The 15,988-nt window shown below is 41.9% G+C and overlaps 1 protein-coding gene across 1 annotated transcript in view; it reads left to right on the top strand.

Moving 5' to 3' along the window:
- The first annotated feature begins 12,044 nt into the window (after nt 1-12,044).
- HEPHL1 (hephaestin like 1) overlaps nt 12,045-15,988 on the top strand; it is an 88,255-nt gene continuing 84,311 nt past the window's right edge. Inside the window, exon 1 of the mRNA XM_004754506.3 lies at nt 12,045-12,214. Coding sequence (XP_004754563.1) covers nt 12,045-12,214 — 170 coding nt within the window. The remainder of the gene's footprint in view (nt 12,215-15,988) is intronic.

Genomic DNA, 15,988 nt, shown 5'->3' with positions numbered 1-15,988 from the left:
TGATACAGTGATTCAACAGTTTTATACAGTACTCAGTACTCATCATGGTTAAGTATACTATTTAATCCCACCACCTACTTAGAAACACAAACCATCTTGATCTCACCTTGTGATTTGATTTTAAGGAGAAATAAGCAGAAGACAAGAAAAGCGTTGATATTAAAATATATTAAGAGAAAGCCAACTTCTGAGTCAAGTCCTAAGGTCGATGAACGTTCGTTGCATCTCACTGCCTCTGCCCTGTGGCATGTGGAATGAGGCCTGGCATCCAGAGCAATGGCCACTGACCCTTCAGGATGGCAATTATCAGCTCAGTTCATTATGCTATATTTAATAAGGCTGGAAAATTGAACAGACTGAATAGAATATTTTTTTCAAATGAAGGATTCATTCATTTTAGCAAATGCTTACTGTTATTAACTTTGTGTGGGGCCTTTCTAGGAGTTGGGTCCTCGATCTCACAACCCTGAGATCATGATCTGAGCTGAGACAGACGCTTGACCAACTGAGTCATCCAGGTCTCCTGGAAGGGAGCACTTGAGCTGAGACTTGTGGTGTGGAGTTTGGTCAGGTAGACAAGTGGGAAGGAAGTGTACTTCAGGTTGGGAAAAGTCCCAACCCCAGGTGGAAAGGCTCTGAAGCCCTACTGAGCATAGTAGGTTTGCAGGCATATAAAGAGTTCTGTGTGGTGGAAGATAGAGTTGGCAAGAGGTGTGTGAGACGGTGAGGCTGCTTGGTCCTCAGGGACCAGATTCCCAAGGGCCTCAAAGAAGGTGGAATTGGATGGATCATGATTAGATTCTTGTAATCAAAAGCTTACTCCGGAGGAAGAGCAGAGCCATCACGGAGGGGACAAGAAGGGTGGGGATCAGCAAGACAGAAGCCATCTCCGGGCATAACATAATAGCTGTTATCTCATAAACTGGGATGCCTGGGTAGCTCAGTCATTAAGCCGCTGCCTTTGGCTCACGTCATGATCCTAGAGTCCTGGGATCGAGCCCTGCTTCGGGCTCTCTGCTTGGTGGGAAACCTGCTTCTCCCTCTCCCACTCCCCCTGCTTGTGTTCCCTCTCTCGTTGTGTCAATTAAATAAATAAAAATCTTTAAAAAATTAGCTGTCTCAACTGCAGCTGATGTGGTAAAGAGAAAATGCTCCAGAGCTGCTGAGGGAGACAGCAGTGGTGAGTGTGGTGGAAAGTGAGAGGAGAGTGGAAGAGGAACCCAAGTTTTTGGCCCAGGCCCCTTGTGGTCGTGGTACTTGTAGGTAAGATGAAAGCAGGAGGAGGTTATGGGGGTTGAGACATAAGTCCTTTCATACTTTAATCACCATAGGACCAAGGTTATTCCATCCAGTTTTTGGTGATGGAATAGCTCAAGTCAGACCAATCTTTGAGGTCACTGAGGGAGTCGCAGTGCACCATTTTTCATTTCTAAGAAGCAAAAATGGATCCTGTTCAGTTTTTTTCCCTTTTAAAGAATAATTATACAACTTTCACATGACCCTATGCCTGTTGGAAAAGTTCAAGTGTTGTAATTTTCCTTTACTAGGTTTAGCAGAATAAATTAGCAGTTCTCAAACTTTCTGAATTCAGGACTTCTTTATAATCTTAAAAATTATTGAAGAACTCCCAAAGCTATAGTTGATGTGGATTATGTCTGTGGATATTTACCTCATTAGAAATTAAAACTGAGCAATTTAAAAATAGTTTATTAATATATTTTAAATGATTCACAATACATGTTAACAAAAACCCCGTTTAATGTTGATATAAACAACATATTCCTAAGTAAAAATATATTTTCCAAGCAAATATTTAGTGAGAGTAGTGGCATAGTTATACAATTAGGGTAACCTGCTCAGTAACAGGTTGATGTTCTCATATATGCTTCTGCCCTCAATCTGTTGCTATATTACACATCACATACCTCTGGAAACTTCCGTACATACGTGAAAGAATGGGAATAACAAAAGCAAATTATACTTTTGTTTCATTACAGAAGTAGTTTTAACCTCACAGATGCCCTGAAAGTCTCTCGGGGACCGCGGAGGCTCCTCCTGGGCTACTCTTTGAGAATCCTTGAGCTAAGTACATTAGGGGATCATCATAGTTGAAATATAATTGGGTTTCACCGAAGTGCTTAACAGTCTCAAGAGAGACAGCAGCCACCCCTGCCCACCCAGGTTCTTCTTCAATTTAGCTCGGCTTCCACACAGCTTTGTGGCATTTCATGAGTCACACAGCTCTCTGGGCCTTGGTTGCACCACCTGTGAAATGAAGTGGTAAAACTAGAATATCTCGCAGGATTCTTCATGCTTTAACTTACCATGCATTAGTAGATGCTCGGTACATATATTTTGAATGAGTGTGTGAAAAAATGAATAAAGACAGACTTCATGATGTTATTGAAAAGGCTTTGCATTGAGTGGAAACTTGTACCAGAATTCAGGGTCACAGACACACCTATTTTGGGGCTAGGTGTCCTCAACAGATGAAGTAAACATGTAAGACAATGAGGAATGGTGGGATCCATGAGGAAGTGGAGGGCTCATATCCTAATTAAAGAAAGAAAATTTGAAGTTTGTATTAGGCACTATTCTAGACCAACCTCATAGGCTGGTTTGGCCTGTGGGCTTTGAGCTGGAACTTTTGAACCAGATGGTCACTTGGGTTCCTTCTGATTTACTGGACCTCTTCCTGGAAGACCAGATGCCTCATTACCCCCTCTCTTCTTTCCCCCAACCTAAAACTATTCATGGGAAGGGATATAATAAATTCATTCATTGAAGCCAACTTCAACCAATGAGACCAATACCATGTGACATTTGCACTTTTACAGTGTTAGTTTTAAGCCAATATCGAGAAACTCTGATACTGGAGGTTTAGAATCAGTGATGAGACCAGAGCAGAGAGCCTTGGCTGTGTCCCAGAATCCACGCTACATGTGCCTACATGCCCAAACCTGGGAGTTGAAGCTCTGCCTATAAAGATCTTCTCCAGAGAATCACTAGGTGCTTTGATCATCAGAGGCATTTCTCCTGGGAATCTATGTCCTGAGGAGGTCTCAGGTATTGTAGGCCCCCACCTGGAGCCAGGGCCCTCCTTTCTAATAGGAATTCACTTCCTACAGACACCCACAGGAATTTTCTAGTTAACCAGCATCTTTGATGCCATATATCAGGGCTTCCTGAAGAACACTGCTCCTCAGGTGGGATTTTTCAGAAATGTTGAGATGGGCAGCCTGCTATCTTCCCAGAAAACATGTTGGAAAGCCAATAAATCCCTTTCTGAGTGCCTTGCCCTCCTCCTCCACACTCCATAGGGCCAGGGCACTAGGGATGTACTAAGGAGAGCCCTTACTGAGCCATTACTAGAAGAACAATAGAAGGGTAAGTGAAGGTAGAGGGGCATTTTGGTCTCCTAAAAATGGTGGATCTACAGTCTGGATTGCCCTTCAACTAACCAATCCTATATACCATCCTGATTTGCCAAATGCCTTCAGGCAGATATTACTCTCAAATCCTGGGGTCTCAGATAAGAGAGTTCTAGGCCTCTAAGACTTCTTCTTTGGTCACTAATATTAAGGGAAATGCAGCTTTCTCCACTGATATAAATAAAAGCTATTACAATCAAGATTATTACAAAACAAGTTTCAAGGATCAGGGAGGACCCACCTATTTTAAGAGAGTATTAGATACACACAAAAAATTCTAGGTCCCACAAAAGAATCATTAGAGTTTTGTTGCAATGGAATCTGACTGTTACTCACCCCTCAAATAATTGTCAGACCACTGCCTTCTTTGTTTATGAATTGTACACACATAGGGAGTCTCAAGAACATTTGGAGACTGGGTTTAGGAGTTATGATCACGTACCATGTGCCCAAGTTACAACAGAGGTGGCCATGAAATTTGAGCAATGGAGGACAGCAAGGCATAGTGAGAATGTCACAGAGATGATGCAAAGTAATCCCTTTGTGTGGTTTGTGTGGGAAAAGAGGAAGATGGAGGAGTCTGGGAGTGAAGGGGAGCCCTTTTCCTCTGCTCTTCCTTTTAGTATACCTGTGATAGAAGACTGTCTGTCTTGATTCTCTGGCACCAGGGTTTGCCTCAGGCCTCTGGAAAATGAGACATCATCACGCACTTGCCTAGTGGAGGAAAAAATGAGTGCGTGAAAGTGAAGATTCCCACTGGGCAAGGATGTGGACCATTAACTCTCCTTCTAGAACTCAACTGAAGTGTCTCTTAGATCTGAACTTTGGGGGTTTTTTTGTTTGTTTGTTTTTTTTAATGACAACTTCTAGGGATCTGACCTCAATATGCTCTATTCCACCCTATAAAATAGAAGTACGCTTCGGAACAAGCTGCTGGGTCGCCTCCCCAAGTACCTCAGACACCTTCTGGGTGCAGTCCTGGCATTCTCCCCACATCATCTGTACCAAATTTAACTTGAAATTCACTGAACTCAACACAATACTTTTAATTACTATTTTAATTAATATCTTATTTTTAAAGACTTATTATTTATTTATTTATTTGAGAGAGAGAGAGAGAGCATGGCAGGGAGAGGCAGAGGGAGAGGGAAAGTGAGAGAATTTCAAGCAGACTTCCCACTGAGCAGGGAGGCCAACAGAGAACTTGATCTCACGACCCTGGGATCATTCCCTGAGTTGAAATCAAGAGTCAGACGCTTAACCAAGTGAGCTACCCAGGCGCCCCTTTAATTAATATTTTAAAACTTTTTTTTAATAATCTGTCTTCCTCACTAGAATATAAACTTGTTGAGGCCGGGGATGATGCATGTCTCATTCCCAGTTGACAAGATCAGTTAACAGGGTAGAAGCCTACCACATATTTTCCAATGGTTAAGTGAATGATTTTATCACTGGGCTTTGGTTTGGTGGACTAATTGCCCATGTGCATTCTACATTCTGTTCCTTTTTAATTCTTAGGTCCTGTTTATGTTTGACGGAACTTCTTGTGTATTGCTAATGGTTCTTTCCTTGAAATGGTCTTCTGCCATTGCCTTGCCTTTCAGTTTAGTCCAGTCCCACTAACATCTCTCAAGTTTGGTGGTCTGGGGTGCAGGTCTCTGAGACGTGCAACTGGGGAGGGTCTGAATCTTGGCTCTGCTATTTTCTATTTATGGGAACTTGGGCAAGTTATTCACCTTACAAACATTAGTTTCTTCATATGAAATAACAAGGACAAAAATATCTACTTCATAGAGTATTATGCTGTGATTCGTCTTACTGCTCAGTACGTGGGCACACTGCCTGATGTGCCATAAATTCTACAGCCAATACTGCTTTTTGCTCAGCGCCTACTGCTAACCACTGGCCTGTGTTAACCACTGGCGGTACAGAGATGAACAAGATGCCTTTTAAATCTCCTAATTGAGACAGAAGTGGCCTAAGCACCAGATCTGGGTGTGGGGGTGAGGCAGGACTGGTTCTCAGGTCTCAGAGCTTGGAGCAGAGATGAGAATGAAAGAACTGTGGGAGGGGAGAGGTCAAAACGTCTCACCAGGTGAGTTAATGGTCTGAAAAGGATGGGCGGGGTGAGACTCTGTAGATGGGGCACCGGGGTGGCTCAGTAGGTTCGGTGACTGCCTTTGGGTTGGGTCATGATCCCAGGGTCCTGGGATCGAGCCCCACATTAGGCTCCTTGCTCAGTGGGGAGCCTGCTTCTCCCTCTCTCTCTGCTTGCTACTCTGCATATTTGTGTGTGCCCTCTCTCTTTCTGTCAAACAAGTTAATAAATAATTCTTTAAAAAGAAAAAAAAGAAGAGTGTAGAGAGGACAGGCCCAGGGGTGGCAAGTGGAGGCCGAGGCAGTCCCCAAGCGCAGATTTTTTTTAAAATAAATCTTTGAGACCTCAGTGTAGTCTCAGGTATAGAGAGAGGTGTTAAGGGCTGGCCAAATGCTGTTGTCAAGGAGTTTAGAGGCTATAAAGAAAACTGATGTGAAAGCAAACAATATTATAAACTGGGGTAAGGGTGCACACAAAGTCTAGAGGAAGCTCAGAGGAGGGAGTGATTACTGCCGGGGCATGGGAGGGACTGTGTGGTGGGTGTGGCAGGAACCGAGGAAGGCTTCAGAGAAGAACAGCCTAGGAGGATTTGGAGGATGAGAAAGAATTTAGTGGGGGTGAAGGATGGAGTGGGTGGAGGGTTGGGACCTAAAATGGAGGAATGAAGCAGAATGGTATGTTTGGGCGTTTTCAAGGTTCTTTCATGATTAGGGCTTTATCTGGACTCTCAGGGGTGCATGGACTAGGCTGGTGAGGCGTTTTGGGACTCCTTTTCCAATGGACAGGTTAGACTCATGTTTCTTTACAGAGAGTGGGTCCCACTTGGGTTAAAGAAGGCCACCATGATCCCTGAGGCAATCCCTCTCTTGTTCTCAGTCTTGGGGGGCTGGGTAGGAATACTGGCTTTGGAGTCTCATAGGACCATGCCATTTATCAGTTGTGGGGCACTGAGAAAACTGCCTCACCTTTCTAAACTTAGAGTTTCCTCATCTGTAAAACAGGGATAGAAAATGTTGCACACTCGACAGGGTTGTTGTAATAATCAAATGAGATAATGCGCATAAAGGGCTTAGTATTGAAACCAATACATACGCTTGGTACAGAAAGGTAAACGTCATTCATTCACACATGCATTAGTTCACCATTTAACATCAGACATGGGGAACACAGGTATGAACAAGGCCCAGTCCCTGCCCATAAGAAGCCTGTGCTGAGTATTTGTGTGGGAGTACAGGCAAGTAAACAGGTGATTACCGCGAGTGTGATGGGTGCTGTGGTGAAGGCGCACGCAGAGTGTTGACGGGAGCACCAGTGAAGGGCACACTGTTTGCCATGATGATGACAATCGTCATCAGAGCGTGGGTGAAATGTTGAGGAGACGGCCCAGTGCCCAGGAGTCAGATCAAGACCAGCTTCGAAACTCAAGTCAAAGATGTCAGCCTTATCCTGAAGGTCACGGGAGCAACAGAAAAATCACAAGCAGTGGAGGGACCTCTGCATTCAGGAAGGTCCCAGGTAGACTAGTTAGGAAGCTGTAGAATTCTAAGTGAGAAAGAATGAACTACAATCAAGGAACTGAGGGTCCTAATGAGGCCCAAGAGCTGTGATCTACTGTAGCAGTAAGAGGATCAAACTGATGGCAATTTTCAATCAGAGTCTAGGATATGAAGAATCACTTAAGGAATATTTACTGTATCTCTAAAAACATGCAAAAGTGAATACTGTTATGCTGAAAATAAATAAATTAATTTAAAAAAAGTCTGCAGAATGGGATAGCCAACTTCATCATCTCACACTGTATTATTGAAAATGACACCTCAGCTAATGCTAGCTAGAATACTATTTCTCTATACTGGTGTCTCCCACAAAAAGTTTTGTTGTTTGAGTACCCTGTGCTGCGTTTCAGTGAAATATGGTTTGATCTAAGGTTATCTTTCTCTTCTATCAATGCATGGCCTCAAAGTTACCATATCTCCAACCTGAGGAGTGTATTGAGGAAATAATGGACTGGCAATCTCACACAGTTGGTGCTCTAGAAATGCTGGGTTCCTCTGCTTTATATATGTCTGAATTGCATCCAAAGGAGCTAAACATATTCGTTAACATTATCACTCACAGGTTTCCGAGTTGAATGCTAGGCATTGTCAATCACATCTTGTATTTTACTGTGGGTTCTCAAAAATGAATGTTACAGGGGGCGCCTGGGTGGCTCAGTGGGTTAAGCCGCTGCCTTCGCCTCAGGTCATGATCTCAGGGTCCTGGGATCGAGCCCTGCATCGGGCTCTCTGCTCGGCAGGGAGCCTGCTTCCCTCTCTCTCTCTCTCTCTGCCTGCCTCTCCATCTACTTGTGATTTCTCTCTGTCAAATAAATAAATAAAATCTTTAAAAAAAATGAATGTTACAGGAACACTGCAATCACTTACACCAATTTTGTTTCTTTTCTTTTCTCTTCTCTTCTCCTTTCCTTTCTCTTTCTTTCCCTTTCCCTCCTCTCCCTTCCCCTCTCCTTCCCTTTTCTTTTGTTTAGCTCTCATGTAATTTGGATGTTTTCTGTCCATCTGTATTGTCCGAGGGTTAAGGAAGAATTTCAGAGTGTTTTCCAGACACTATTTCATGGCTTCCAATAAACTCTTTCCTTGACTCTTCCACCCCTCAGTAACTATACTCTTGGCTTGAGACAGGTTGAATGCACTGATCTCTTCTAGCATCTCTGGCTATCCATGCCTCTTCTATCCTTTCATAAACCTTGGTTCGAATCAGAAGCTAGGGGATGCCTTCCTCAGGGACTCAATCACACGCACTCAGTATCCCAGGTAGGAAAGTTAACTCTTCTGCGTTTTTTATCTGTACCATTTTTACATCCCTTTCTTTTGTCTAAAATAATTGGGGTGGAAACTCCTAATGAAGTTTTTCATACTATACTGAGCCTGTTTGACTTAAAATAATCTGCTTCTCCAGGGTACAGACACAGAACCATTTGGCCCGAGACATCCGGATTCCAAGAACTCCTGAAGCCCTGCTTCTTTTGAGGCCAAGTTCAGGTTCACCTTGTGAGTCCTTCCTCTGTAGTAGCTGTTCAAATGACAAGCTCACACAAAGCACTTTCAAACTAATACTGAGGAGTAAATCTTAGTTAAAGGGAAATGTGCTATGGTAATTACTTATAGGTGTCTTGACATAAAAACAAATCAATAAATCAAAGATGTGAAGATTCTGGTTGTGAAACGGAATACTCAGCATGTATTTTATTAGCTAAAATGGATGATAATTCAAAACGCATGCTATAGCACATCTATAAAGTGTAATGTAAAGGAAAAGAACTCTTTTACTTGAGGCTGGTGAGAGTCTGGTAGGAACTTTGGGAAAGAGAGCAGAAGGTTGGAAATGCTGGGCCGGGGTCCATCACAGAGACTGTGGGAGTCTCTCTTAGAGGGTGTGAGTGGGGAAGAACAAATTTTTTTTTAAAGATTATATTTATTTGACACACATACACACAGAGAAACAGTAAGAGAGAGAGAACACAAGCAGGGGGAGTGGGAGAGCAAGAAGCAGGCTTCCTGCTGAGCAGGAAGCCCGATGCGGGGTTCCATCCCAGGAACCTGGGATCATGACCCAAGCCGAAGGCAACCGCTTAACAACTGAGCCATGCAGATGTCCTGGGAAGAACAAATTTAACATTTATTGCTCACCTATGCTGTGCTGGGGGCCATAGTAGGCACTTCACAGACATCTTTTTAAATCTTTTTTTAAACATAGACTTCATTGTTTAGAATGGTTGTAGGCAATATTGAGCAGGAGGTATGGAATTTTCCTATATGTCTCCCGCCCCAACACATGCTTAGCCTTCCCTATCAATAACACCCCCCACTATTGTGGTATAATTGTTACAACTGATGAGCCTACACTGATGTATCATCACCCAAAGTCCATAGTTTGCATTAGGGTTCATTGTCAGTGTTGTACCTTCTATAGCTTTGAACAAAAGAAATGATGCATATTTACTATTACAGTATATATGTACTATATATTTATACATAGTATATATAACATAGTATATATATGTATATATATATAGTATATATATAACAGTATGTATATCAGATATATCATATATCACAGTAATATCATATATCATAGTATATATTTATACATAGTATACATGTTATATATACTATGTATACTATGTATAAATATATACTATGATATATAATATGTATATATGTACTATTTTGTATATATTTATACATAATATATATGCTATGTTATATAGTATATAGTATATATATACATAGATATGTATGTATGTATATATATGTATATGTATATATATGTATATATACATACATATTATGTATACATATATAACATAGTATATATAGTATAGTATATATATGTTTATATATATGTGTATATATATGTTTATATATGTGTATATATAAACATATATATACTATACTATATATAGTAACTATATATAGTATATATAGTATACTAGTATAGTATATATAGTTATATATAGTATATATAACATAGTATATATACTATAGTATATAGTATACTAACATATACTATGTTATATACTATAGTATATATACTATGTTATATACTTCACAAAATGAAGGACATTTTGGTTGCTTCAAAGTTTAACATTCACATGGAGGTTTTTGTCCGTATGTAAGTTTTCAAGTCCTTTAGGTAAATACCTAAGAGTATAATTGCTGTATCATATGGTAAGACTATTCTTTTTTTTAGTTTTGTTGAGGTATAATTGACAAATAAAATTGTAATAAGTGTAATGTGTCCCATATGCTTAGGTTAAAAAAAATCTTTTTGAATTTATTGAGATTTGTTTTGCGGCCTAACATGTAATCAGTTCTGGAGAATGTTCCATTTGCACTGCCAAGCTATCTTCCCGGAATGGCTATGTCGCTTTGCATCCCCACCAGCAATGAGTGAGAGCTCCTGTTGCTTCACAGTTAGCATTTGGTGTCGTCAACGTTCCAGACTTTGGCCATTGTGTAGTGGTATCTCATTATTTTAATTTACATTTCCCTGATGATGTATGATGTGGAGCATCTTTTCATGTGCTTATTTTCCACCTGTATCTTCTTGAAGAGATGTCTGTTGAGATCTTTTGCCCATTTTTTAATCAGGATGTTTGTTTTCTTATTGTTGAGTTTTTAAAATTTCTTTGTATGTTTTGAATAACATATGTTTTAGATCCTTCATCAGATATGTCTTTTGCAAAAATATTTCCCCGTCTGTAGTTTCTGTTCTCATTCAGTTGACAGCGTCTTTCATAGAGCAGGAATTCTTAATTTTTTGAATTCAGCTTTGCAGCTATTTCTTTCATGGATTGTGTCTTTGGTGTTGTATTGAAAAAGTCATCGTCAAACCCAAGGTCACCTGTATTTGTTCCTGTGTGATCCTTTAAATCTTAACAATCCCTCCATCTCTGTCTTACGATGTGGGCTTAGAGAGGGTGAGTGGTTCTTCAATGCCACTAAAATAGCAAGTGGTGGGACTGGATTCAAACACAGGCCTGTCCAACCTCAAAGCCAAGCCAGGAGGCTTTCTCCTTACTCTGTGGCTGCTGCCTCAAGAGCAACTCTCAGTGGCTATCAGATTGGCTCTTGTCTACGGTCGGACAAGGTCTCTGTCAACACTGAGATTCTAGGTCACAGATTAGAGCACAGAGAAGAACGGGCACTTCTTTTGCCTTTTTGATTCAAAGACCTACTAAATTTTATCTTCATGTGCCTGAAGGGTACTCCTCCCATGTCACTGCCATTCTTTCTTACAAAGGTAACTCACCGAGGGTGATGACCTCTAAAATTTTGGCTGAACTGGGTGACCGAGCTCCTCATTTTTGCTGGTAGGATTTGAGAGACTTTGGGGGAGATGGTGCATGAGCAAATGGAGAATTAGCGAGGTTTTACAATGTTGTTACAAACTTTATGATGTGAGTTGATTGTTTCATGTAGCCTCATAAAACAAGTCAGAGATGGCGGAGGGTGATTACCTCACTCCCCTGCTTTCCCAGTAGAGATGAAGCCTTCCTTAGCATGCAAGAGTTTTCCTGATGCCCCACTCCAGCCAGCCCGGTTTTCAGATTTTAATATGTTCCTGTAGTAGGTGTGGAGAAAAAAATGAGGAAGAAGGGAGGAAACCCATCGGCCCAACTTGTGGCACTGCCATTCCTGGCAAAGATGAATGATTAATGTCACAGCACAACACCAAAACTTACAGAAACAGGCCCGCTTGGCTTGGATAGTAAATGAACAAGCCAGTTACACCTTCTCCTGGATGACTGGCAAAAGTTTCGTCGTCATAGCAACTCCCCCCCATCGTTTGCTCTGCTTACACAAGTTATCAGCCTCTGTCCCAACCCCAAGCTACCTAAGAAGGAGGAGCCGGGTCTTGTTCATTCCTTATTTATAATTAGCTTCCAGTGAGGGGGAGGGACAGGCAGGGTTGCCTCCTGCTCAGGCTGCTTGCCTGAATTACATCCACAAATGCCTCGGAAGCAGCAGGCTGACTGCATCGTTCTCTTCACATTCCTGGGTCTGTCTGGGCTGGTTGGCGCAGTTACCAGAACATACCACATTGGGATTGTGGAAGAATACTGGAACTATGTACCCCAAGGGAAGAACGTTGTTACTGGAGGCAGTTTTTCAGACGACAAGTGAGTAAAGTTGGGGTTCTCACAGATTCCGGGGTTCGCTTTTTTTTGACTCTGTGTGGAGAAGATTATAGTCCTTCGGTAGTGAGGGTGAATGGGGGTGAGCTGATGTAAGCCCAGGGGAGAGGTTTTTTTGTTTGTTTGCAGAGCCCTCACAAGGGTGGGCATGGAATGTGGAAGAGATATTCTTGGCTCTATTTGTTGAGCCTTGTCCATGAAGTGCTACACACAAAACCACGTGTTTTGAACAATGGCTTACTCTATAGAAGGACAATTTCCACTGAGCACTATTAGGGATTTCCAGAGGGTTCTGGACAAATGTTTGTTAAAAAAAATAATAATAATAATGGCAACCCTTTGGATAAACATTTGAGAATTTTCAGGAAATCTTCACTGTTAAAACACACACTGTTTTCTGAGTTTTTATTTTTGGGATGAAACATCATAATTGGAGATACGTATGCTATAAGTAGTTAAGTTTTGTTTTGTTTGTAATGTTTAAACGAGGTGCAATTATAATGGATTTGGCTGGTATTTTAAGAGTTTCCCCAAGTCTTCTTAGAAATAACTTCTTCACTGGTGAGAGGTTTGTTTTAGCTCCGACTATTTCAGTCTGAGGGCAATATTCTAGTTCCCGGGCCCATGGCATCACTGGGTGAGATGGTGTCGGAGTGTTGTATGTCCCTGATTTTTTTATTTTTTGCAGAAAATAGCCCTTTCTCTTTCTTTCTCTCTCAGGGTCCAGTGTCTTAAATCTCTTATTTGTTCCCTGGAGCTCCCTCTTAAGTCATCTTCCACCCCCAGGAGCTATAATGTATACTTTCAATATTGTGGTTTTTAGAACATCTTTTGAGATGTTCTGGCAACTTCTGTTGGATATCCAGGTATTCTGGCTTCTTTCTGATAGGAAGAACCCAATTCATTCAAAATCCAAGTTCCATTTTCTAAAGATGAAGTTAGTTGCTAAGATTCAGGAATACCATGGAGCCTTCCAACAAGTCTTTAAGAGCCAGGCCCCCCTGCCCTAGGAGAAGACCAAATGTCCAGTTGCTTAGACACATTGCTTCTGGGTTTTTCTGACAATACAAAGGTGGCATAGTCTTGTTTGGTTGAAGAAGGATGAAACTCATGCCAGCCAGGCTGCTAAGAAAGACTCTTCCTTAAACTTTGTTCTAGGAAACTTAATGTCCAGAGGCCTGTTTCCAAAGAAAGCTCTTGACTTCTTTCAATCTCATACGTGCTGACCATTGGTTGTGGCAATCTTTATTGTGACACATGGATATGGGATTGAGAGGCTACCCTAACTGCCTTTGATTGACCTTCCCTAGAATAGAGCTCCGATGTCCTTATAAAGGGCTCCATGGAAAACAGTCATTGTGGGCAGCTAGTGAACATGAGTGAGACTGTCCAAGATTTGTATGCTGAGCACAGCGAATACAGTCTTTAAGCACAATGAGACATTGGATTGCCTTTCCCTGTGGTTGAGTAAAGAGCTTAGAAGTCTATCTTTCTCCTAAAATGTCAGTGTGGCTATTTGTGAGCATTTGTTATAACCCAGGAGTTCCACCAGAGACTTTCAATTCATTATTGTTTGCAGAAGGTATTATTTCCACTTTTCAAACCAGGAACTGAGACCCTGAGATTAAGTACTTGTTGGAGTTTACAGAGTAAAGGCGGAACCAAAGTAATTTTTCTGCCATGCAACCCATTTCTTGGTAGAGGTGATCCTGTCCCACTTAATTAAACTCAGCTGTGACGGCAGCTGGAGATTCCAGCAAAAAGAACTTTCTAGAAATTCCCAATTCTTACCAAAGGGAGATGTAGTCTCACAGGTCACTCTTCCCAGAGAGACGTTAAAAATGATCACTGGTGTCAGTGGCTAAACTGGTTACCTATTTGGGTTCATTCAAAAACCCAACGTACTTTAAATACTCAAATGCTACAATGCTCTTTTCACAAAGCTGAGTGCAGAAAGACATTAGGGGCTCCCTATTAATTATTTCAGCCAGAAGATGGTGCTTTGAAGAACATACAATAAAGTGTTTGAAAATAGTTATGGTGGGACGCCTGGGTGGCTCAGTGGGTTAAAGCCTCTGCCTTCGGCTCGGGTCATGATCCCAGGATCCTGGGATCGAGCCCCACATCGGGTTCTCTGCTCAGCGGGGAGCCTGCTTCCTCCTCTCTCTCTGCCTGCCTCTCTGCCTACTTGTGATCTCTGTCTGTCAAATAAATAAATTTAAAAAAAATAGTTATGGTGAAAAAGAAAAAAAAAGAATAGGCATGACTAAGACAGTTCGGTGTCAGCTTAGGGTAGGGTATTTTAACAAATGGTGTGGTCCCAGTTGAGAGGACTCTTGCCCTTGGAGTACAGCTGGCATTCTAGATGTCATGCCCACAATGCCCAAGTCCCCAACTGTGTGAAGCTGGTGTCTACGCAGGGCTGCCTCCTGCCTCTGAAAGGGAGAGCCGGGGTTACATGGCCCATAGTGGCTTTTATTAGCCATGATACTCGTGTGGCAGGCGGCTCAGGTCAAGTCCCTAAGAAGGCACTGCTGACTCAGGCTTGAAGCATATGGGACACATGTCATGATTTCCAGGTGTCACAGCTACAAGAGGTGTCACAGGGGAAGATGTCACAATTGTGGGACATATGGAGCTCAGTGTGCGTATTCTAGTTCGTGCCATTTCCCCAGAAGCAAAGAGCCATCTTGGATAACGTGACCATGCCTCTCACTCGGCCTCTGGCACTTCTGAGGACAGTCTACTGTTGAAGATATTCAGACCCAGAGAAATGCCCAATATTTGGAGGGCCATGTGCCTAGTATCCTACTGGCAGTCGGAAGAGCCTGGAATAGGAATAAGAAGACCTGTCTTAGAAGTCCTTGCTCTGCCCCCAACTTGCTGTGAAACCTTGAACATCTCACATAATTTCCTGACCATCAAGTTCATTAATTGGTATGACAAGGGAGTTGAAATATAATCCTTAAAGTCACTTGAGAAGTGTAATTCCAAGGAATCAAAAATAATTTTTGAAACTGAATGAAGAACATCTTACCCGATTCTCGAGTTCTAGAAAGATTTTTACAATGGTGAGAGAGACAGATGATTTTGCAAACTTTCAGTCTAGGATTCAGAGCTGGAGAAGATCCGAGAGTGGGGATATGGGACAAATTTTGAAGTAGTCCATATTTTTCTTTGCTTATCCATTACCCCACCCACCGGTTCTTTAAGAACTATCTCTAATTCTTCATGCACAAAGAATTTCCCCACAACCCTGCCTTATTCTGATCTGTTTCCTTCCTCACCGATCAAGGAACTTGGTGTCTTCCTTAAGCCTTAGACATAGCATTTCCCTCTCCCTGCATTGCTCTGTGGGTGTTTGATGTACCCACTGGTCACTCTGGCAGCTGAAAGATAAGCACCATCATGGCAGAGAGGGAGGCCCAGAGTATATTTAATTTTGTCCCCCCTTCCCCCAAGCTTTGGTGGTGACAGTAATCCATGGAGGACTGAGCACAAGGCTATTCATTTGGAATTATTAAAAACTAGTCACTATGTCCATATAGTTATTCCAGTTGCTTAATCTTTGAGTACGGGAATGGCAAAACTGAGGGGAACAGAATGGTGAGTGCCAAAGTGTCTGTGATGTAAAAAAGCTTGGAAACCAAAATTAGGCAGTACCGAGAGCCTAATAAATCCCGATTCACAAGGATTGGATAGGAAATAAATTGGGGTCATTTTGCCAAGGCTCCAAAGCAGTCAGATGGTATAATTTAA

Source organism: Mustela putorius, unplaced genomic scaffold (assembly GCF_011764305.1).
Source record: "Mustela putorius furo isolate JIRA1106 unplaced genomic scaffold, ASM1176430v1.1 tig00001069_pilon_pilon_pilon, whole genome shotgun sequence".
Classification (NCBI taxonomy): Eukaryota; Metazoa; Chordata; class Mammalia; order Carnivora; family Mustelidae; genus Mustela; species Mustela putorius.
The sequence above is the reverse complement of the archived record's forward strand: the minus strand, read 5'-3'. Positions and strand labels throughout refer to the sequence as shown.